The sequence below is a fragment of the Marmota marmota genome, unplaced genomic scaffold, assembly GCF_001458135.2.
Source record: "Marmota marmota marmota unplaced genomic scaffold, marMar, whole genome shotgun sequence".
Lineage (NCBI taxonomy): Eukaryota > Metazoa > Chordata > Mammalia > Rodentia > Sciuridae > Marmota > Marmota marmota.
Window position 1 is genome coordinate 5,494,250 of NW_026000026.1, and position 21,752 is coordinate 5,516,001.

The 21,752-nt window shown below is 52.9% G+C and overlaps 1 protein-coding gene across 27 annotated transcripts in view; it reads right to left on the bottom strand.

Moving 5' to 3' along the window:
- Window positions 1–21,752, bottom strand: part of Zmynd8 (zinc finger MYND-type containing 8) — a 97,478-nt gene that overhangs the window by 71,691 nt on the left and 4,035 nt on the right. For 20 of the 27 annotated variants that reach the window (XM_048810805.1, XM_048810812.1, XM_048810814.1 and 17 more), the window contains one exon: window positions 18,267–18,337. In XM_048810805.1, the coding sequence (XP_048666762.1) occupies window positions 18,267–18,291 (25 nt within the window). In that variant the 5' untranslated portion in view covers window positions 18,292–18,337. Of the gene's footprint in view, window positions 1–2,773; window positions 2,965–3,060; window positions 3,932–15,246; window positions 15,310–18,266; window positions 18,338–21,488; window positions 21,518–21,752 lie in introns of those variants that run through there. The other 7 variants (XM_048810799.1, XM_048810817.1, XM_048810802.1 and 4 more) reach the window with 5 other exon arrangements.

Genomic DNA, 21,752 nt, shown 5'->3' on the forward strand with positions numbered 1-21,752 from the left:
GTTTTTTAAAACATAAATAATTTTTTGAAAAAAAAGCAATTGTCGGCGGTTACAAAGGCCCCGATTTCCCCCCAGAGTTAATGAGAGTTGAGTGGCTGTATCCAAGGGGCAGAAATTTAATAGCCTCCAATCAGCAGACACATCTGGCAAGAGCAGGGCCTCCGGTGAAGGCTCCGAGGCAGAAACCCCAGGAAACGTCCGCTGGACCCCACACCCTTCAGAGGTCGGACGGAGATGGCGGTCAGTTCTGACGTAAGCCCTTGGCTGAGACCAGGCCTCGGGTGGTGACAAGATGGTGGTAGAAATCTGGCTGTCGTCATGGTAACGAAGCCACCACGGGGAGCTTTTCCAAAAGGCTGAGTCAAATTTTTTTTCTCTCCTTTAATGATTTAATTCTGACGAGGCCGTATTGCTAAGCACATTTCATCCACGAACTTGGAAGGATGACAAACAGCCACTTGGACTGCGGCGCGGGGAAGGGTTCACCTTTGATCTGAAGGGTTTCTTGGTTCTGTTTCGGTCTGGGTTTTTCTGGCCACTTTCTCTGGTGACTCTATGGGGCTGGCCCACCAGCAACCCTGGGCTCCCACCCGCCCTCCGGGTAGGTCTGGCCTGGGAGGGATCATCCGGGTGAACCGGGCTGGAGAGGGGCAGGGTAATGACTCTGGGAAACAGCTTGGCCTACAACAGGAAGCAGCACACGTTTCCTGGCTGGTGACACTTCCCCACTTCCCCGAGATCTTCAGAATACGGGAAGTCTCCTGGGTACCAAGAGCCCAGCATGTGATGAGATCCTCCCCAGACCTAACTGGGAGCCACCAGAAACAACCCTGCCCACCCCTGCCCGGCCACGGCAGTTCTGACTTGAGGGGATCCATCCTCCAAGCAGGCCTGGCCTCGGAGCCTTCCTGAGCCGCAGGTATTAACGGCCAAGACTGTCCTTTGTCACATGCAATAAGCACAAGGCACCATTTAAAATGCTTCCCTGGGGTTCCCTCCAGGTCACTTGTCCAAGAGGGCACAGCTGCTGAGTAGCAGGCTGGGAACTGAACCCAGGCAGCTGTGCTGGCTCTGAGGCCCACACTGCCAACCCTGGCACCACAGGACCTCGCCCCAGCAGGGCCTCATCCTTGGCTCCGAGCGCGAGGACTTGCTAAGTTAGGGCCCAGGGTTGAACAGGTGGCTCTCGTTTTGCTTTTGTTTTTGTTTTTGTTTTTCCCCAACAGCTGTGGGGGCAGGGAAGGTCCCACAAGGAGTTGTGGGAACTGGGTGAAGGTGGCACACCATTCTCTAACGACAGTCGCCCAGGAGCACATTCACCTTCGAATCTTCCCACGGTGGCATCAGAACCTGCCGCGTGCTACAAAAGAGGCTGGGGGCTCCAGGGTCACCTCCCCGCCCCTTCCCTGTCTCCACCGAGGCCTCCCAGACAGGCCATGCCAGTCACCCTGTCCCACCCACGCCCAGGGCCTGAGTCAGCACTGGATGCTCTCCTGGGTCTCGGAAATGACACACATTACAGGGAATCTCGCCTCCCTCCAAGGGAAGGGCTGAAGCGCCAAGGCCCAGGCCTCCTGTTTCTGTGGGTGTTAAATTTCCTTAACGACGTCTGCACAAGCCTGCTGGGGCCTGCATGCGAGATAAGTGGGACACGCATGTCCACCACCGCAGCAGGGTACCCTGGGCAAACTGGAACAACTGGTCATCCTACAGAGTAGAGGCACCAGGTCATAGATGACAAAGACAGGCGGTCGGGAAACTGCTCTCTGGCATTAACAGCCTCCAGAACATAGTTGTGCTCTCCCCAGCAGTGTGACCGTGAGGAAGCGACTCAGCCTCTCTGGGCTGTTCTGTAAGATGGAGATAAGGGCAGAGTCACCAAAGGAGGAGATGAGTTGATTTTGCTCAGCTTTCAGGAGAAGACTGGGCACAAAGTCAAGGAACTATCTCAATCATTGCTCCTTCTCTTCCTCCTCTTCCTCCTCCTCCCCACCACCACCCTGCCCCCAAAGCAGAGCATGCCTTCTCCAAAGTGCAAGTTAAATCAACCCAACAAACAGTTCACAGTTATCAAAGACACCAGTCCATGTGGAAGGCGGAATGGGCCAGGACGGATTTCTGCATTTCAATCAGACCATAAAAATGCAGGGTTCCCGGGTAACAGCAGCAGAGGAGGTCAGAGGAGGCCTCGGCAAGGCTCAGACAGCTCTCAGTGACCACGGGCAAAGCCCGCCTCAAACAGGACCACCCGCAGCTGCCCTCCCAGCAGCAGCGAGGTGGAGCAGGGCTGATCACTTCCAAAGCAGCTGCCCTCCAGGGACACGGAGCAGGGACCCAAGCAGCCTCCCACTGCAGGAACCTTGGAGCAAATACATCATTTAAAAAAAAAAGGCCCGGAATTTCCTCCTGGCAGAGAGCAGGAATCAGGGCAAAGGATGGGGGCAGGGAGTGAAACTGTCCTTAGAGCAAAGAAAGTCGAGCCTCGAGGAGCATGTGAGGCTCCACAGCCCTGGGGAGACACGGCCTCAGAGCCACAGGAACCCATGGGGAGCACGGCGCCCGCCCCACCTGGGCCTGCCAGGTCAGAGGACAGCGGCCTCCTCCATGGCCCTGGTGGCTCCTCCAGGACACCCTTGGTGACGGGAGCTTCCCACCCAGAACCAGGAGACGGGGTGAAAGGGAAAACAAGGTAGTGGGATAAGAGGGTCACTTCCCCGGCAACTTGGGCACCGCAACCCACAACGAGCACAGGAATCAGGGAGGGCACGCTTACCAGCCATGGAGGAAGCCTGGCTTCTCCGAGGGCCTGGCCTGTTCTTTTCCAAAGACACAGAGGCTTGCTCTGCAGACATTCCTGCTTCCGGCTCCTCGGCAGCCTCTCCCAGGGGGAGGAGGAAGAAGCAGAGGACAGGCTAAGAGTCACCACTTAGCAGGCCAGCCCTGGTCCTGGACACATGAGGTCGCCTGGTGGGGCAAGGACACCATCACCTCTCTGCGACCAGGCCATCCGGGGCAGAGGCTTGCCTTCATGTCCCTGAGCCTTCGCCTCTGATTTATCACCCTCGACAGCAGCACAGCCAAGCTGCAAGTCCTCAGTGCACTGCACCAAAGGGCCATTTATTCAGGTGAAGGTGAATAAGCAAGGAGTCCGAGTTGTTCTGCAGGCCAGGAGTGACGAGGGGAAGGGGACTGCAGGCTGTGCCTTGTATTTTCAATGTGCTTTCAATTGTCTTAATAATTGCTCAAATTGCCTTTGAGTTCTGATGCGGACTCCTGGAAGGGAGAAGCCCGTCTGGGTGCCCGTCTGGGTGCCAGAGGAGTGACCCTGCCCTGCCCAGCCTCCCCCACCCCCAACAGGGGGCAAACTGGGATCAAAGGGCAGTTGGAATGAAGAGGTGGACCTGCTTCTACCCAGGGAAGGGGCTGGTTTCCAAAGGGCTTCTGTTTCCAGCTCAGCAGCCTGAGCGACCTCACTTCTCCTTGGAGCTGGACTGAGGCCCTGGGGGAGGAAGAGGCGAGAGCAGTGGCCAGGGATCTCCTGCTGGAGAACCAGCTCGGTGCACTTTACCAAGAGGCAGAGCCCAACCCGCTCCAGGAAAGCACTGACCCCCCACCCTCAGAGGCCAGGCCTCGAGGCCACTCCAACATGGCACACAGAGGGCGGCCAGCCCCTGGGCAGACCACAGAGGGGATGTGGAGGAACCGGTTGCCTCGGGCCGTCCCAGGGCCGTGGCTCTGCTGGCAGAGACCCATCTGCGTGATTCACGCGGCTGCGGGGACTCCGTGCCACCCCCACCGCGCGGCCGGGCTTCTGGGAAGCTCAGGTGCCCCACGCTTTCAAACGGGGCAGTGGGAGCCGTGGCGGCGCGAGGGCCCGTTCAGAACAAAAAGGCGATTCTGTGGCGGCTGCAGCTGAAGCCCAGAAGTGGGTCTGCGAGAAGAAAGGGGAAGAAAGGCGCCTCGGAAAGGAGGAGATGAAGGCCGAGGAGCCGCTGGGAACCGGGCAGCGCTCCGCAGGCCTCTGGAAAGTCCCCTTAATGAAGACAAGAGCATGCTGACCAGGAAGAAGGGACAGCCCTCCAGAGCGAACGCAGGGCGCCCCTCTGGGGAAGGGAGGATTTCAGAGGCAGAACATCGCCCACATTTCATGGAGCCGAGGGAGGGAGGGAGGGAGGCTTCCCGTCCCGAGGACACCATTGGGGCGATGCTGAGATGCCCTTCCTACCGCCCACAGGGCAGCTACTGCAGTGTGGCCATGGGAGCCAGACAGGATGCACAGCAGTGGCCACCCACGGCGGAGTGGGACACGGAGCATCATGGGTCAGCCACATCGTGGGATGCAGAGATGCATCTGTGTGCTGTCAGGGCACAAAGGCCTCAGAAACCAGGCAGCCACAAGACCTAGGTGCAGGAGGGGCCAGGCACGCTGGGTTTGCCAAGACCTAGGACACTCAGTAAGGGCTGGGCCCCTGAATGCCCCGACACTTTAAGTGGGGGATAGGGACAACAGATTGATGGAGCACTCAGGACACGCCAGGTGCTCCTACCCTGGATCTGTATCCCCAGGATCCAGTATACAGCAGGAGCTCAGGGCAGCCCTCCCCCAACCGCACATCCATCCAGGGGCACCTTTACGGGACTCAGATGTTTAAAACAGTGTGGAACAGAGGTCATCAACTGGGTCCCCCCAGGGGAACCCAGCCGCAACGTCTGGAAACCCCATTTTATTGATATGGTAGACAAAGAGAGGGGCTGCTGCTGGCCTGTGGTGGACAGAGACCAGGGACTCAGGCAAACACCCCAGAGGGCGGCCCCAGGACAGACTGATCAGGTCCATAATGTCCACTGTGCTGAGAAGCCTGGGATCAAGGACCTTCCGGTGAGCCTGCAGGAGACCTAACCCTGAGTAAACATGCCACCCGCTGCTGCACCCGGCCTGGCCTGGGCCTGGGCTGAGGACACCCAGCGTTTCACCTGCATTTCAAAGGGAAGAAAACAAAGGCAACAGTCACAGATAGTCACTGAGCAACTCCAGATATCCAGGCCACCAGCATCAGGGGAGGGCCTGCCCTCCAGGGAGGAGGGCCAGAAACAAACAGCTGCCCCAGCTGAACACTTACTGGGGGGGGCAGGGCTGGGGGGAGGGGAGGTTCTAAATAAGTATTGACTTACTTCCAACTCACCACAATTTTGCGAGACAGTAGGTTCTCAGAAACCCCACTTTATTGACACGGTAACTGAGGCCCAGAGGAAAAGAGCCCCATGGTCACATGGCTAGTAAATTCAAAATAACTGATTGCATTCTAGACCAAAAAAAAAAGGTTTAAAAAGAAACATCAGGAATGTGTGATCATGTATGGGAGGAAGGTACAGCAAGGGAAGTACTTCTCTATTTTCTTTTTGTACAGGGCTCATACACTTCTCGGCTTGTTGAGAAGCTACTTTAAGAATCCTCCGCCTCCCAGGGTACAGGGAGTGTGGTGGCTCAGGCCTGATCCCAGGAAATCAGGAGGCTGAGGCAGGAGGACTGCAAGTTGGAGGCCAGAGGGGCAACTTAGCAAGACCCTGTCTCAAAATAAGAAGGGCAGAGGTAGGAAACATTCACGACCCTGGGTTTGATCCCCAGTGCCGGGAAGGAGGCACAGAGCGAGGGAGGGAGGGAGGGAGGCAGGGTTAGGATGACAGGTCTATAGGGTGCCTGGCACCTAAAAGGTGCTCAGCAAAGGGTGCTTCTGCCCCACCATCACTTCTGCCCGTTCATTCCAACCTTCTTGGCTGCCACTTTCCAGTCCCATGACTATCCAACCACCGGCTGGTCTGCTTGCCTCAACAAAACCAGGCACATCCTGCTCCAGCCCTCCTCTGAGAGCCTCTTATCAAGACCTACAGCGCCCCCAGCGAGCAGCCCTGCGCCTCTCTGTCCTTCATTCACTCAACTCCAACCTCAGTGGCCCCCTTTCTGCTGCTCAGACAAGCCATTTGCACATGGATGCACCTCCATCTAGAATGTTCTCTGCCATCTTTTCCATACTGGCCAACTTCGGCTTTGGGCTCAAATACCAGCTCCCCAGAGAGGCCTTCCCTGACCACCCTGGCCTCAGCCTCCTCATCGCAGTATCCAGAAGTTGTGGTATTTCCTGGGTCGCGGTCCCTCCCTGAGGACTACCAGGTGTGGTGGCACAGCCTGTCATCCCAGCAGCTCGGGAGGCCGAGGCAGGAGGCTTATAAATTCAAAGCCAGTCTCAGCAATTTAGCGAGGCCCAGAGCAACTCGGTGAGACCCCGTCTCTAAGTAAAATACCATAAAGGGCTGGGGATGGGGCTCAGTGGTTCAGCACCCATGGGTCCAATCTCTGGGATCAAAAAGAAATAAATAAGTAAAATAAGTGATTCTCCTCCTTTGCCAGTTCCCTGGCTGATTGTGCTCCTCCTGACTGGGACTTCCATCTCGTCATGCTTGTCCTTTGCTGCAGTCCATAGCTGGGCACACAACCTGGCCAGGTGCCCCCAGACACATCTGGATGATGAGGTTAGGACCAGAGGGGCGCCAGCCACCTGGACACTCCAGGTTGTCTTCCCCAGCCTTCAGGAATGTCTTCAGCAAATCCACAAGAGCAGGAATGTGGAGCCAACCGCCCAAAGGGGACCTGAAAACAGGAAATTCCCCTCTCCACAGGCACAGGGCCATTCGGGCCCATTTCCCCCCTAAAAGAAAGGGATTAAGTGAGGATTTATACCCTGAATGTGTCAGGGCTGTGCTTGGACTCACCACTGGAAGACCAAGGTAGGGGACTTGGGAGGCTTCCTGGCCCCCCACTTCCCACTCATCCCACCTCTTGGGGAGAGCTATTGTTCCCGAGAATCAGGGGCAGTAAAAAGAGAGAAGTAACTTTCCCCGGGGAAAACACACTCCCTGCCAGGAGGCAGCGGGCACCGGAGGCCCCAGCCTCCCTGCCCTTTGTCTTAGGGGCCTTTTAAGTCTGAAAATCTCTGTGGGGACACCTCCCCAGGTCCTCAGCCACCGGTATTCTCAGTTCTGCACCTGCACAGTGAAGCCTCCTGCAGCCAGGACAAGGCCAAAGTGGCCTTTCAAGCCTGTCACCCCATCCCGCCCCCCACCCCCGCAGGAGTGAGAGGAGTCAACCTCCTTTCTGCCTCCGCTGGGCCTCCTCAGCCTCCGCTAGGCCTCCTCAGCCTGGCGAAGCGTCTGCAGCCCCCAGACTTGGTCCAGATTTCACAGATGCCCACCTACCCTACCACACAGTCCCTCGCTCTTCACAGCAATTGAACTGGTTTGAAAGATGGTCCCCAAAGACTGAAGTGCCACGAAGGGAATTAGGCTCACTGGGGGGGGGGGGCTGACAAACCAGGTCAGCCTGGTGAGGAAGGAAGAGCCCCACCAGGGTAACAAGGAAAGCCAGTGATCCAGGAGGGCCCCACTGGCACTCAGGCCAGGGGAACCCCCAGCCAGGCCTGGGTGGTGGCCAACAGAAGCCCCCACAGCAGGACATCAGCTATTCTAAATTTTTGAAATGGGCAGCTGGGCCACAGTGGCACAGGCCTGTGACCCAGAGACTCAGGCGCTGACGGAGGCCGGCCTCGACATCTTGGCAAGACCCTCAGCAACTTATTGAGACAAAAAGGGTTGGGGACCTGGCTCAGCAGTCAGGCACCCCTGGTTAGACCCCCCAGTACCCAAAAGTAATTGAATTAATTGATTTGATTTTTTAAAAAAGTTGGCAGAAACTAGGGCCTAGGGGTGCACGCTCAGTGGTACAGCACCAGCCTAGCAAGTGCATGCGAGACCCCAGGGTCAATCCTCAGCACCACAAAAGAAAACGAGAAAGAAAGAAAAGTAGAACCTAAATTTTAAAAACCAGATGTGAAGTCACCAAATCAGGCCCTGCAGGGCCCCCATTCCACACAGAGCACTGGCCACGGCTGCCCTCAGGTGGGACTGTAGACTCTCACAGGGCAGGGAGAAGATGCAGCCAAGAGGGCAATGACAAAAAGTGGAGGCCAGAGAAGCAGGACTGGGTGACGCGGAGTGGGGGTTCAGGTTCAGCGTCCTGTGATCTGAACAGGTTTGTCTACACATGGAGCGGAAGTCCAGATACACGCCCACCACACGGTTAACCATGGTCACCTGCCAAAAGAGGGGTCTTCGCTTTTTCTCTGAGTGGTTTGACTTGTTGCAAGGAGATCGACACTGAGTTTATTGGAATTGGAAAGGAAAAACCCAACAAGCCATTTTTTTCCCCTTAAAATTGATTTTAATTCTAGGAAGACGCCCTTCATTGAAAAAGGTATGTACTCAGCAGCTACTATGAGGTGACCGCCCCACAGTCAAGAGATGCAAGGGCTGGACCCCTGGGATGCAGGGACAGGAAGCAGACCTACCGCCCTCCCCCCACCCCACCCACCCCCCCACCGTGTGCAGGGACAGGAAACACACCCAAAGCAGGGAAGGAAGGAGGTCAGGAGAGGGCAGCTGGCTATCCATCCCCCTGAGGAACCTCGGTTGGGGTCTGGCAAAAGGCAGTTGCTCAGGACCTGGGCAAGAAATGCCAACTTGGGAAGATGGGAAGAGAGATCTCATCAAGCAAAATGTCAACTCAAGGCAGAGTATCCACCCGGCCCTGGGCCCGGCTCAGTTCACAATGAGCCCATTCACCTCTGGAACCACAGAGCAGGGCGGTCGGTCAGCGCTTGCTATAATGGCGGCCCTGTTCTAGGTCTCTTCTGCATCTGTGCTGTCCACTACGGCGGCCTCCAGCCCCGCCGGGCTGCTGTGCGGGGCTAGGACCGCTCAGGAAAGAGGTCTGGTTTTGCAAACTGTGAATTCAAACACACACTGCCATCCTGTGGCTGCCATATTGGGCAGTAGGAGCTTGATTCGAAGACCCAGATCCAGGCCACAGGCAGGCCCCATCCCAACGGCCGGAGGGTTTGGAAGGTGAACTCAAGGCCTACGGAGGCGGACACGGCCTTGCCTTTCAATCCTCCTTTAGTCTAGCTTGAAACTTCTCAGACCTTTAGTAAGCCTAAGAATGTCTGATCAAAACGGATTCCCTTCCTGGGCCATTTAATCACTTTCAAGAGTGACATTATGTGAATCAAGGGCTCAGGAGGGAGGGCCTGAGTCTCCAGGGATATGGAAGACCAGGGGAAGGTGTCCTCAGGAAGACGCAGCCTGGAAGGAGCTGAAGGGCGGCTCAGCAAGGACACAACACAGGACCACAAGCAGCCAGTCTGCAGAGCCCTGCGGGGCGTCCCCAACACAACAAGGAGTCTGCCTCTGCACCACCCAACCCGCAGCAGCCCTCGGACACAAAGCAGGACACACACCTGGATTTGTGTGTTAGAAAGAGCCCAGCAGAAACAGTATGTCAAGACGGAAAGCAATCAGAGGGAAGGGGCCATGTCCAACAGTCCCACGTCCCTGGAGGAAAAAGATAAGCCACGAGGTGTAGCACACAGAACAGACACCTGAGCCAGGGAAGTATTTCCAGGCACTGGATTATGCTAGAAACCAAGCCAAAAGGATCAAAGTTCCATCCATCAGATAGACAAAGTTCAGTCATTCATTCAAAATAAAGACTCATCGTGCACCACCTGCAACAGGCACAGTACTAGTTAAGAGGATGGACCCAAACAACAGGCAGAACTCTTCCTCTCCTAGAGCTTTAAATGATGGGGCGGGGAGGGGCATCAAGGAGAGAAAGGGGAGGAGAGAGCTTCCAGGTATGAGCAAAGGCCCTGTGGCCAGTAGTGACTCTTTCAAGGATCTGTAAGGTGGAGTGTGAATGAAGAAGAGAGGAATACAGGCAGTAAGGAGGCCAGTGAGGTGGCCAGGAAGATGGGCAGGGGCAGTGCATGAGGATTTGAGGATGGAGATCTTTACCCTAAAAACCAAGGAGAACAGGGGGTGTAGGTCAGTGGTATAGAACAAGGGGTGGGATTTGCTATTCTTGACCTAGAACTGCGTGGTCCTCAAAGTCCTGTGAGAAGACGTGTCCAGGATGGAATCGAGGCACACACCGGACAGCAGAGGCAGGGATCAATAAAGGTGTTTCTTCCAGTCTGTGAAATGCTGATCTCTAGGTTCCTTGGAGTGCAGGGTGAGGCAGGGGTTCCCAGGAGGTTGAAGGGGACCTTGGGGACCTTACAGCACTGCACTCACTCCCACCACAAGCCATGGCCTTCCCAAATGTGCTCCGTAGGTCACTGGTAAAGAATCCACTATATGAGCCAGCTCCCAAGGCGCAGACCTGTGGTCCCAGCTACTCAGGGGGTCGAGGCAGGAGAATGGCTTTAGCCCCGAGTTCAAGACCACCCTGGGCAACACAGCAAGACCCCATGTCAAAAGAAAAGAAAAAAAAAATCCACTGTAGCCAAATGAAGTAGAGGTTGAACATCTCGAAACCCAAGATGCTGTAAAATCCGACACTTTTCGTGCTGACGTGACATCACAAGCGGAAAATTCCACACCCGGTCTCATGTGACAGGTCAGTCGCAAGAGAGGCCCGCTAAAGATACTGCCCAAGATGCGTATGAAACAGTGATGAACTCTGTTAGACTCTGTTTAGACTTGGGTCCCGTCTAAGATACCTACGCATTATGCACACCCAAATATTGCAAAATCTGAAGGAAAAAAAAAATCCCAACTCCAAAATGCTTCTGGTCCCAAGTATTACAGACAAAGGACACTCAACCTGTAACATTACCCAAAACTTCAAGTGAAAAAGTGTCAGGGTCTCTAAAAGCTCTCGGGGGCCCCTGGGGTATACTCAAGGCATTGGGAGGAAGAAAGAGATGGGGCTCCTTTTTAAGGCTAAAAAGGGTCTATTTCTGACCATAGTCCCTCAGAATAGTAACAGTCCCACAAACAAGTCCCAGGGTCAGGCTTCAAACGTGGCACAGGGTTTCTGCAAGTGAACCCCAAAGCTAAATTAAGTCACTCAGGCGTCACCAACGGGGCTCCGTGCAGGGAGGGTGGACCACGTCCCAGCTTCCAGTCAGGCATCTTCCAAGTTCCGGGATATTTCAGATCTTGCTGGGAGAGGAACAATCTGGTGGTTATCTAACTCACAAATACACTCTAGTGCACAGTCCACGGACGGTGCTACTTGGAGAAGTCAAAAAAAGGCAAAGTAGACTTGAAATTACGATGCTCATTTCTTCAAAGAAAAAAATTCTCAGCACTTCTACACAAAGTGTTTACGGTCTCATTTTCTTAAAAGAGTTTCCTTGAAAAATGACAGAAGGTCTCTATCTCAGAGCCATCCTCATAAGCAATCCCTTTGTGAGAATCTTAATTTACATACAACAATGAAAACGAGGATCCTGTACTAATTAAGGTCTGGGGCTGGTTAGCAAATTGCTATAATTGTATATTCTCTAGCATCCTGTCTCTGAAAACATCTCCTACCCAGGCAGATCTCAGCAACAACGGTACCGTGCAGGATTTTAATATCTCAGGCTTCCGCTGCATCCGTGCCTGGTTTCCAAGTGGCTCACTCCCTTGTGCCGGTGACATTACACAGACATTTTTTAAAAATGTTTTCAGCTTTGTCAGCCTGGCAAACGCATACCACAATCGGTGCTGTGAATGCATGCACAGCAGGACGGTGCATGGCAGGACCGTGCCTCCTGTACAGAGACAGGACTCAACCCGCGCCCATCACTCTTCAAGCTTCTAGAGCCAGGCCTTCCAGGGGCTTGTCCTGACTCACACATAGGGTGCCCAAAGTCCGGCAAGAACTCTGCTGTGACCAACCCAACACAGAGAATGCAAACTGACAGTCCTCGGCCACTTCCATCTCAAGATATGTTTCGTTGAATTCATCCACAGTCTTTGAAAAGCTGGTGTACCTAGACTACATCTCTCCTCTCTCTTTTACCACATTTCTAAACCAGGTAGGCCGTATCCCTAGGGGTCAACAACGAAATGGAAGCACCCCCATTCACAGAAGCCCCCAGAATCCCACATGCCACCGACCTGCTTGCTGGGCCCTACACGTATTTAACTCAGAACCCTTGGCTTAAAGCCAAAGACCAAGTCTGACCGTACTGCTACTCTTGTCGACTCACAGGAGCCTCGATTTCCTTCACTATAAAACGGGGACAGCGTACCTACACCAAGCCATGATCATAGAACCAAATGTGGTCATCTGCAGATTTTTTGTGAGCCCAGTAAGTGCTCACAAAACATGAGCCCCGCAAACACCCCTGGCATCCAGATGACACTTCCTTGGACACAAATGTCCAGTGTCATCTTGAAACCCTGAAAGCTTTGTCTTCTGAGAAGTGAACACCCTGAAAAATGCCAAGGCTGGCGTAATGGAAAGGGGGACTTGGGACGTGGTTAACAGGTGAGCTCGCTGGGCAGAGGGCGCAGGTGGAAATCCAGTCAGATAACCTGGAAGGTGTAAGGAGCAGACGCCGGAGGAGGAGGAAAGAATTCTGGGCCAATCAGCAGTGTCCGAGGTTCCCAAGTGGAGCACGGCCCACCCTGTTTCCTAACTGCCAGCAGAGTACCGCCACCCGCTTCCCCGCATGCCAAGGTGGTCCCTTCCTCTCCTTTTAGAACTCTCTCTTCCCTGGAGGGGACAGTGTTGGTGGGTGCCTTCCCTAACCAAAGGACAGACACATGACACACAGACTCTGTTTGTCCATGAGAGGCCACAGACTGATTCCACTCCCCAGAGCCACCCAGACCACCGGCCTTCCTGGTGAAAACCCACGACCATTTTCCTATCCTAATGAACGAGAGCTGGCTTCCACGGCTCTCACCAAAGAACACAGATGGGAAGTGTCATGTGGGACCAGAGCACTGACTTTCCCAACAGAAAAGCAGGCTGGAGGAGTAGCCAGCGTTCACCGAGTCAGGAGCCCTGCGCCGCGGACCCGGTGGTAACTGGAGCAGAGAGAGATCAGGCTCCACGGCCGTCCTGCCCACTTTTACAAATGTCCCACTGGCTAAGCACGGTGGCGCACACCTGAAGTCCCCGCCGCTCAGGAAGCTGAGGGAAGGGATCCCAAGTTCAAAGCCAGCCTCAGCCACTTAGTGTATACAGCTCTAAGCAGCTCAGTGAGACCCTGTCTCTAAATAAAATACCAAAAAGGGCTGGCGGTGAGGCTCGGTAGGTAAGCACCCCGGGTTCCATCCCTGGTACCAAAAAAACAAATGTCACCTTTGGGTTCTTGAGGTCTCAGCAACCCAGTCAAGCCCAGGTCACTACATGTGTCACTACCTCCCCGGGTGCCAGTGGCTCTGTGAGAAAGGTGTCCTGGACACAAAAGCCACCACCACAGACACCCTCCCCAGGAAAGAGCACTCAGCTCTGCCCAAGGACAGCCTCCCAGAAACGCCCAGTAAAGAGGAAGGTCGCCCTCAAAACAAGGTGAGCCCTTCCAGGGACCCAAGCTCAAGGCACAGAGCACCTGGGAGCTCATCCCAAACAGCCAGCAACAGAGCAGCGCTCTCCCACTGCCGCAGGACAGGCAGGTGCAGGGCGGTGCCCGGGGTCGGGATCTAGACAGAGGTCCCAAGCCGTCCGCGGGGCCACCCTACATGATCCTTCCCTGTTGAGCAGGGGTCAGTCGGGATACCGTTTTCCCATCTCCCTGCACACCCTCTTCCCAGAGGCTGAAGATGTGGGGCGAGCAGAACAGCGAGGAGGACGCCCGTCTCTGCAAGCCTGTTCCAACGGTGGCCAGCCCCTCGGCCCTCACCACGGCCCAACTCCACTCTGAGCACTCTACAGGTGGGCCACTTCACCTCAGCACTAACCCTATGTCCTCGTCATCCCCAGGTGGGGAAACCAAGCCACAAAGAATAAATACTGAACTAGGGAGGAGGCAACCCAGAACCAGGGAATCTGGCTGGAGGAGTTTGGCTTTTGAAACCTCTGCGGTTCCTGACCCCAGAAGGGAGAGGAGGAGTGAGCATGGAGGCCCAGGCCCTTCTAAAAAAGGCATCCGCATTCTGGCACAGAAACCAACAAATACAGTATGAGAGCAATATCTGAGCGATCAAGGAACCTTCTGGAAGCTGACGATGCTCGATCATCTTGACCTGAGTCATAGCCCCAAGTGTTCGCTCGGTCATTCGTCAAGCTGTATGTCACAGATCAGGTTAACTGTGCACCAGGACATGGTACACCAAGGGCAGACAGCAGGAGCCACCTTTCTCACTGCTGAAGGGGAGATTTCAACTAAGGGACGAGGCTACAGCTGATCCGTGTAGGAATGGGAAAGCCTGCAAGTCAAGTGCAGGATCTCATGATCTCACGTTTAGCTAACACAGATGGGTCCATGCAGGAGTATGGACAGACAGGTGCCTATGCCCTGGCAACCACACAGGTAAATGTTTCCCTCCTGTCAATCAGAGAACCTAGAAGCACAGACACCCAGGAACCGTGAGCATGCCCAGCACACAGATCTTGATTTCTTTTTCTTTTTGGTGCTGGGATTGAACCCAGGGCCTTGTGCATGTGAGGCCAGCACTCTACCAACTGAGCTATGTCCCCAGGCCCAGATCTTGATTTTTAATACCATTCTCCAATTAAGGAAAAAAAGAAAAAGAAAGAAACAGATCGAGGTGAGGTGGCGGATGCCGTAACTCCAGCTCTCAGGCAGCTGAGGCAGGAGGATCTCAAGTTCAAGGCCTCCACTACTTAGTGAGACCCTGTCTCAAAATAAAAAATAAAAAGGGATGGGAATGTAGCTCAGTGGTAGAGGGGTCCTGGGTTCAATCCCCAGTTATGGGGAGGGGGGTTCCAAAATGGGAACAATGTGCAATAAAATAGATAATTAGCATTGTATCACAACCCAAAATATAAACCAATTATCCTTAAATTCACACTCACATGAAGGATTAAATAAACAAACAAAGAGGGCAGAAGAAACAAAAACCTCCCACACAGAAAAGCTCCAAATAATTTCCTTAGTTCCTCCGCCCTCAGGAGGTGGAGTGGACCCCCCACTCTAAGTGTGGCCTGGGCGACCTCCCTCCAAAGGACACCATATGAACAGCGAAGGAACTGTCACCAAGGCGAGGTGGCCAAGGTCAACATCAGCACTGATGTAAGTCACACTGATAACAGGCACCCTTAATGTGACGGAAATGGCACTGTACCTCAGGGGTTCTTCCCAAAAAAAACCCATCCCGCCAATCCTGAGGTTAGCAACTCGCCATCCATCCTGAGAGGCGCCACATGAACCCAGGCAAGGGGCAACCTACCAAACGCCTGGCCCACGCCTCAAAACTGTCAAGGTCATCGAAAGCAAGGCTGAAAAGCTGTCACAGCCAGGAGCCTGAGGAGAGAAGACAACCAGGTATGGCGGAGGGGAGCCTGGAACAGAAAGGGGCCTCAGTGGCAAAACTAAGGACATCTGAACACAGCAAAGGCTTGTGTTGGTAATGACATGCCACCCCGACTCGGATTCTGACCAATGCTTGGCACCCAGGATGCTAGGAGCGGGGTGGGGTGGGCGCGCAGGCCGGGTGACGTGGGAATTCTCAGCACTGTCTTCACAACTTTTCTGGAAATCTAAAGTGACTCTAAAACGCAAAAAGTTTATTTCAAAAAACAACAGAAAATGAAGGAACGACTCCTTCAGTTCAGACCAGGCGGCCAAGAAAAGTCACCCTCGGGGACGAATCCAAACAACAAGACAGGCAGCCAGGTCCTAGGGCAGCGTGTTCCAGACAGAGGGCACACAGGCCCCAAGGAGGGCACAGAAGGAGGCCAGGAGATGGAGTGGAGTCGGGAGAAATGGCCCAAGGAGAAAGGATGTCACAAGAGGAAGGGAGCAAGGCCATCCCGGGAGGCAGGGCACAGGGACTTCAGACTGGAACGGAGGGTGCTGGCAGGTCGGTGGAGGGGCCAGCAAAAAAGAGAGGCTTTTTAACATCCTCCTAGCTCCAGCAGGGAGAGGCCATGGTCACCCGAAGCAGTCACTCAGGCAGCAGAGGGGCTGCCACCTGGTGACGAGTCAGGAGCACCCGGGCGTGAGATGAAGAGAAGAGGTCTCCACGCTTACAGGAACAGAAGAGGCGTCTCCACAGGCAGATGGGGCCTGAGCAGGGCGGCGCCCTGCTCGAGATGGTGATCCCTGACTGTCACCGTGAGGGTCCACGGGCCACTGCAGGCACATCCAGGATGGAGGCACCTCCTTGGAGCCAGTCTCAGTTCAGTCCTGCTGTGCTGCTGACCACCCAGGAGACCCCACCATCTGGAGCCTCAGGTTCCTCATGTGCAAGGGGAAATGACAGCTCCCACCTCAGAAGGGGACTGGCAGCTGAGCACAAAGGCGCTCGCTTACAACCCCAGCCTCCCAGGAAGCTGAGGCAGGAGGGTCACAAGCTCAAACTTAACAAGACCCTGCCTCAAAAAAAAAAAAAAAAAATCAGCTGGGCGCAGTGGCACACACCGAAATCCCAACAGCTTGGGAGGCTGAGGCAAGAGGATCACGGGTTCAAAGCCAGCCTCAGCAACTTAATGAGACCCTAAGCAACTCAGCGAAACCCTGTCTCTAAATAAAATATTAAAAAGGGCTGGGGATGTGGCTTAGTAACTGAGCACCCCTGATTTAATCCCCAATACAAAAAAATAATAATAATTAATTAATCAGAAACCAAAGGGGATGTGGTGAGGCTCAGTGGCAAAGCACCTGCCTAGCATGCGCAAGCCCTGCACCACAAAGACAAAAGATTAGAGGAATTCACAAGAGAAGGCGCCAGGTATGGGCCAAGCCTTCATAAGCACTCCACAGACACAAGGCCATTTTTATAGTTGTGGGGGAAGAGGGAGCCTTAGACTCGAACTCAGCACCCCTTTCACAGATAAGAAAACAGCAGGTCAGACAGACAGCAAGCAGCAGAGTAAGGACAAAGGCCACCACACCTCTCTAGGCTCACTGCACCCAGCCACAAGCAGGCGAGGGGCACAACTATCTCCAAACACGGCTCTGGAAAGGCACTTCCTCTGCATGAGGTACTCCGTGACTCTCCCCAACAATGGAACCCAATGGCCCTGCACAGGAAGGAGCTGCGACCTCCCCCTACTCCCCAGCACAGGCCACCCCCAGCCAGCCCAGCCTTGCTGGTGATCTGAGCCTCAGCTGGACCCAAAATGCCATGCTGACCTGTCATCACAGTCACTAGGGAAGCTGAGGCAGGAGGATCGCCGAGTTCAAGGCCAGCATGGGCAGCTTAGCAAATACCCTGACCCAAAATAAAAAGAGCTGGGGGTGCAGCTCAGTGGTCAAGTGCTTGTCTATCATGCACAAGGCCCTGGTCACACCCCAGTACTGCGAAAAATGAGTAAATAAGTGTGTGTGTGTGTGTGTGTGTGTGTGTGTGTGTGTGTGTGAAAGAGAGAGAGAGAGAGAGAGAGAGACAGACATGCTGCTTTATAAAAATCCTCAAAACATTTTTGTTGTTGTTGTTGTTTCAGGAGCCTTTAGGGAGTCACTTGTTGTGATCCTCTGGCCAGATGAGAATGTCCTTCTGGAATAATCTGTAAGCGCCCTCTCTGCAGCCCCTCCCACTTCCCTGCACACAGAGCAGGCACTCAGGGAGGTGCTAAAGGAATAAACACACTGGTACAGCCATTAAGTTTAGGGACAAGCATTTTCGTCAACCAGACCTGAAGAGGACTCAGCAGCGCACTTCTAAAAGCACACTGAGGAAGGAGTGAGGACCTGCTCCTCTGCAGGGGCCTGTGAGTCTCACAGACCAGCCGAGGAGTACCAATCCCTCAGCCACCTGCGGAGGAGTCTGCTCACACCCTGAGCAAACAAACTGGATGTGCCCTAATGTGCCACGATTTGCCCTAAATGCAAACACTGCCCCCAGCATTCCAGAAAGCCCAGATCTTCCTTCTCATCTCTGACCCAAGACCACCGTTTCCCAAGGCACCAGGCCAACTTCATCCCACTTCTGAGATCCCAAAGAGGCCTGTTGCTAAAATCAGGAAGCCAGCAGCATCTGCCCATCCCCAGGCCCAACACATACCCAAAACCTAATGTCGGGACAATTCCCGACAAGTAGGTACACCTATGCATACATGCAGGGGAAAGACGATCAAAAGATTTCTCCAGAAGTTAGGTTCAGCCATCAAAGGGTCCACATCTCACACTTCACGGACTGTTGCAATGCCAGCTCAGAGGGCCACCCTTCACCGGCTCCCCAACAATAAAAAGAAAACCCCATTCCTTCCTTTGTGCAGAAATAGATAATGTAAGAATTTTACTCACCTTTGGAGCGAGTAGAAATATCCATGCCCTCTACCACCTCCTGTTCTGTTTTTATTTCCTCTTCAGCCAAGCTGAAATAGAGCAAATTATGTTCATGTTTAGGTGAGCTAGAACCTGCCTGGGGGCAGCCGCTGAGAAGCCTAGCCACAGCCCACCAGTAAGACAAGCCCCCATCCTTCTCCACCACAGGAGAAAGGACAAACCTGATTTCACAGTGTTAAGATTCCTAAAGGGCTTCTTTAAAACCCTAGATGGTTCTTTAAGTCAAATTACTATTCCAATTGTCATGCTATTGGGTATGCAAAGAAGCAAATCTTTTTGGATACACAATTACAACCTACCCCTTTGGGCTCATGAGAACCCAGCCTTCAAACAAACAAGCTTCTCACTGCCAGCACTGGGTTCAAAGTCAGGCAGCGGGAAGGGTTCCCAGAGTTCCCAGAGTTCTCATCTCTAAACTCTGCAGTGAGTATTTCCCAGACTGCCCGCCCCCCCGCGCAAAATCTTACAATTCTCTGATGAGGCAGGAACACAATGAGGAAAAAAAAAAAAGATACAGGTTAAATTACAAAGTAGTGAAATATGCCCACTCTGGTTGCAAAACAATTCCAACAATCAGCATCGACTCCACGAATTAGGGGTCTGTGCACCCCCCACCCCTCCATGGTGGGTCCTTGTAGGGCAGGCTTGGCTCCCTCTAGAGCTGGACTAATTATCCTCCCCCACAAAAGTGGAATGAGGAAAGACCCCGCCAAGAATCGGGGATGGGGAGAGAAGGAAGGTAAGCAAGCACCTTTAGCTGGAAAGTCTTCCAGAACCTTCTCTCCCTCTCCGCTGGAACTTGGGCCATTCCAGATCTTCCCCCCATACCACCTCCCAAGCCAGGCCCCGGGAAGAAGTGAAGCCGTGAAGCCGTGAGGTTATAGGTGTGAAGAAGGGCTGGAGGCGCTAGAACTTTCCACTCAGCCACCACTCAGAACGCGATTCCATCAGACCACAGCTCCACAAGGAGCAAGAGGTGCGTCGCCAACCGACAGGGCTGGAATTTTCCATTGGGAAGACTCAAGCCAGGGCAGGAAGAAGGCTAGAGAAGAACGTCCTGTCTGTGTCGGGCCGTCTGAGACAGTGACAAGGCCAAAAAGAGTCCAGAAAGGAAGCCTGGGCCTGGAACCCCAGTGTAGGATGGAGACGTGTTCAGAAGAGCCCCAGGTTTGCTGGGAGGAGAGTTCAGGATGGGCGGCAGGCAGAAAGGAAAAGATGATAGCTCAGGATTAAATTACAGGAGCTCCGGGCCTCCACCAACTAGTCCCCAGCAGAGGAGGAGGAGGAGGCTGGCCTGGGTTTAAATCAGGATATTAACACATTTAGCATTCCGATATTGGACCCCATTAACAACTTAATTTGCACAGCATCTGTAGAGAAGCCAGTGACACAAATCACCAAAGAAACAACTGACACGTTGTCACAAATGGTTTTCGACAGAAGAGAGCAGCCTGCTAAATTTAAACACCTCACTAACATACAATAACACAACGGTGACTGATCGAAGGTGATTTTAGCACTAAGACTCCTTTGCTCCAACTTCAGAGCTACACATCTCAGCCCACAACACACCTCTGGATCGAACACACACACACACACACACACACACACGGGTTGTGCTGCTGGGCTGGTTCTTGCTTGGAGGGACTGGAAATAGATTTTAACAAAAAGCCCCACACCGCTCTCAGAGATGGGTGGATGGTTAACTTCAAAAGGTTAAAGAGCAACCTTGATCTTTCTAGCAACTAGAATTTGGTTTCCCTCTCTAGCAAGAAGTCTGTGAAATCCTAAACTTCTTGAAACCGATCCCATATTTTGAATGATGCAGAAAACGCTAATCTGGGCTCCAACTAAAACGTACAGAGGAGAAAGCAACAATTAGGCATAACAGAGCCCAAAAACCCACTTGAAGGATTTCTGCTGCAATGAAAACATTCAAAGGTGTATTGATCATGGAGGAGGAAGGCATTCAAGAGAACAATTATTTGGCTTGTAACAGCCTGGAGGAGCTGAATACTTGAGGCAGGAATGCTGCTGAGAGGCTAAGAAATGCAAACTAGTTATGGGGTAGCTGTTTGCTGCTGAGTTTAAGATAATCAATTCTGGAGCAAAAGAGAGGGGGGAAAGTTGAGCTGTTTTATCCTTCCAAGTATTACAAGTGGGCACCAAGATCACCTAACTTCAGCAACAACACCACCAGCCCTAGCCCAGGATTTCAAGCACAACAGTTTGAGAAAACCATCTTTTTCACAGATGAGCAAGCCATCCTTTCAAAAGAAACCCGTGCACATATATGCCCAGGCACATGCGCGCGTGCACACACACACACACACACACACACACACTTATATTTGACTAAAGGAAATTGCAGTGCCTATGCATTAAAAGGGGGGAAAAACTTTGTTTACAAAAGCAAAGACCAGAATGCACAATTAGTCATTTCCAATAGCCACATCTAAAGAGACTTCCCTTTTTTTCTACACCACTGATCTCAGGGTTTTTTTGTTGTTGTTGTTTAGTGTTAAGTACTGGTGTGTTGGGGGGGGCTATAAATATTGCATCAAAAGGGGTGATGAGAGAAGATTTGTATCTATCTGGATGCCCAACAGATCCTAGTCAACTTAGGTTTAAGAACTGTTAGGTCATTTGGGGGAAAAACAGTCAAATATTTGTTAAAAAGAAAAGGCAGCTGCATCTGGAGAGATGCTTTGAACTTCTGCCATTAACACATTAAGTCTTAGAAAATACATAGCTTCTCTCCTTCCATATCTGCTAGCTTCCTGCAACCTGATCATTTAAATCAAAAACAAAGGAAAGACAAGTCCTGGTTGCAAACTGGCACGCCTTTTCTTTTTTTAAAGGTCTATTGGGGAGACTGGGGGCCGCTAAAAGAAAAGGGTGAGATTAGCTGAAAACCACCCCACAGCCCCATAGGAAAATTCACCATCAACTAGTTGTATACATTACTGTAGCCGCCGCCACCACCACCACCACCACCTTTGGCACTCACATTTACCCAAGTCACTTGCCTGTGGATTTCACAAACTGATACAGTCCAGGCAATTCAAAGAAGGAAGAAGAACAGCACCTATAAACACAACGAAGACCATCCCCCACCCTGGCCCCCAAAAGAATAAAAGCTTTTCCCCCAATGCCAAATCAAGAAAAGTCTGTGCTTACTTCTGAACCTGCATGCACTGAAAGAAAAAAAAAAAAAAAAAAATTCGAGCAATTAAAAAGTTACAGATGAACATGCTACACCTCCAGGATGCTTTAAGCCTTCTGGTTATTAATTCTGAGGACTCAGAAGGGCTCAGGGCTGGTCCGTGATTCCCAGGAATCTCATCCCTTCCACACTTCCAAAAGAGAGAAAGAGAGAGAGAGAGAGAGACAAGAAAAAGCATTCAGGTTTGACAGAAAAAAAAAGTGCCTAGATACACAAAT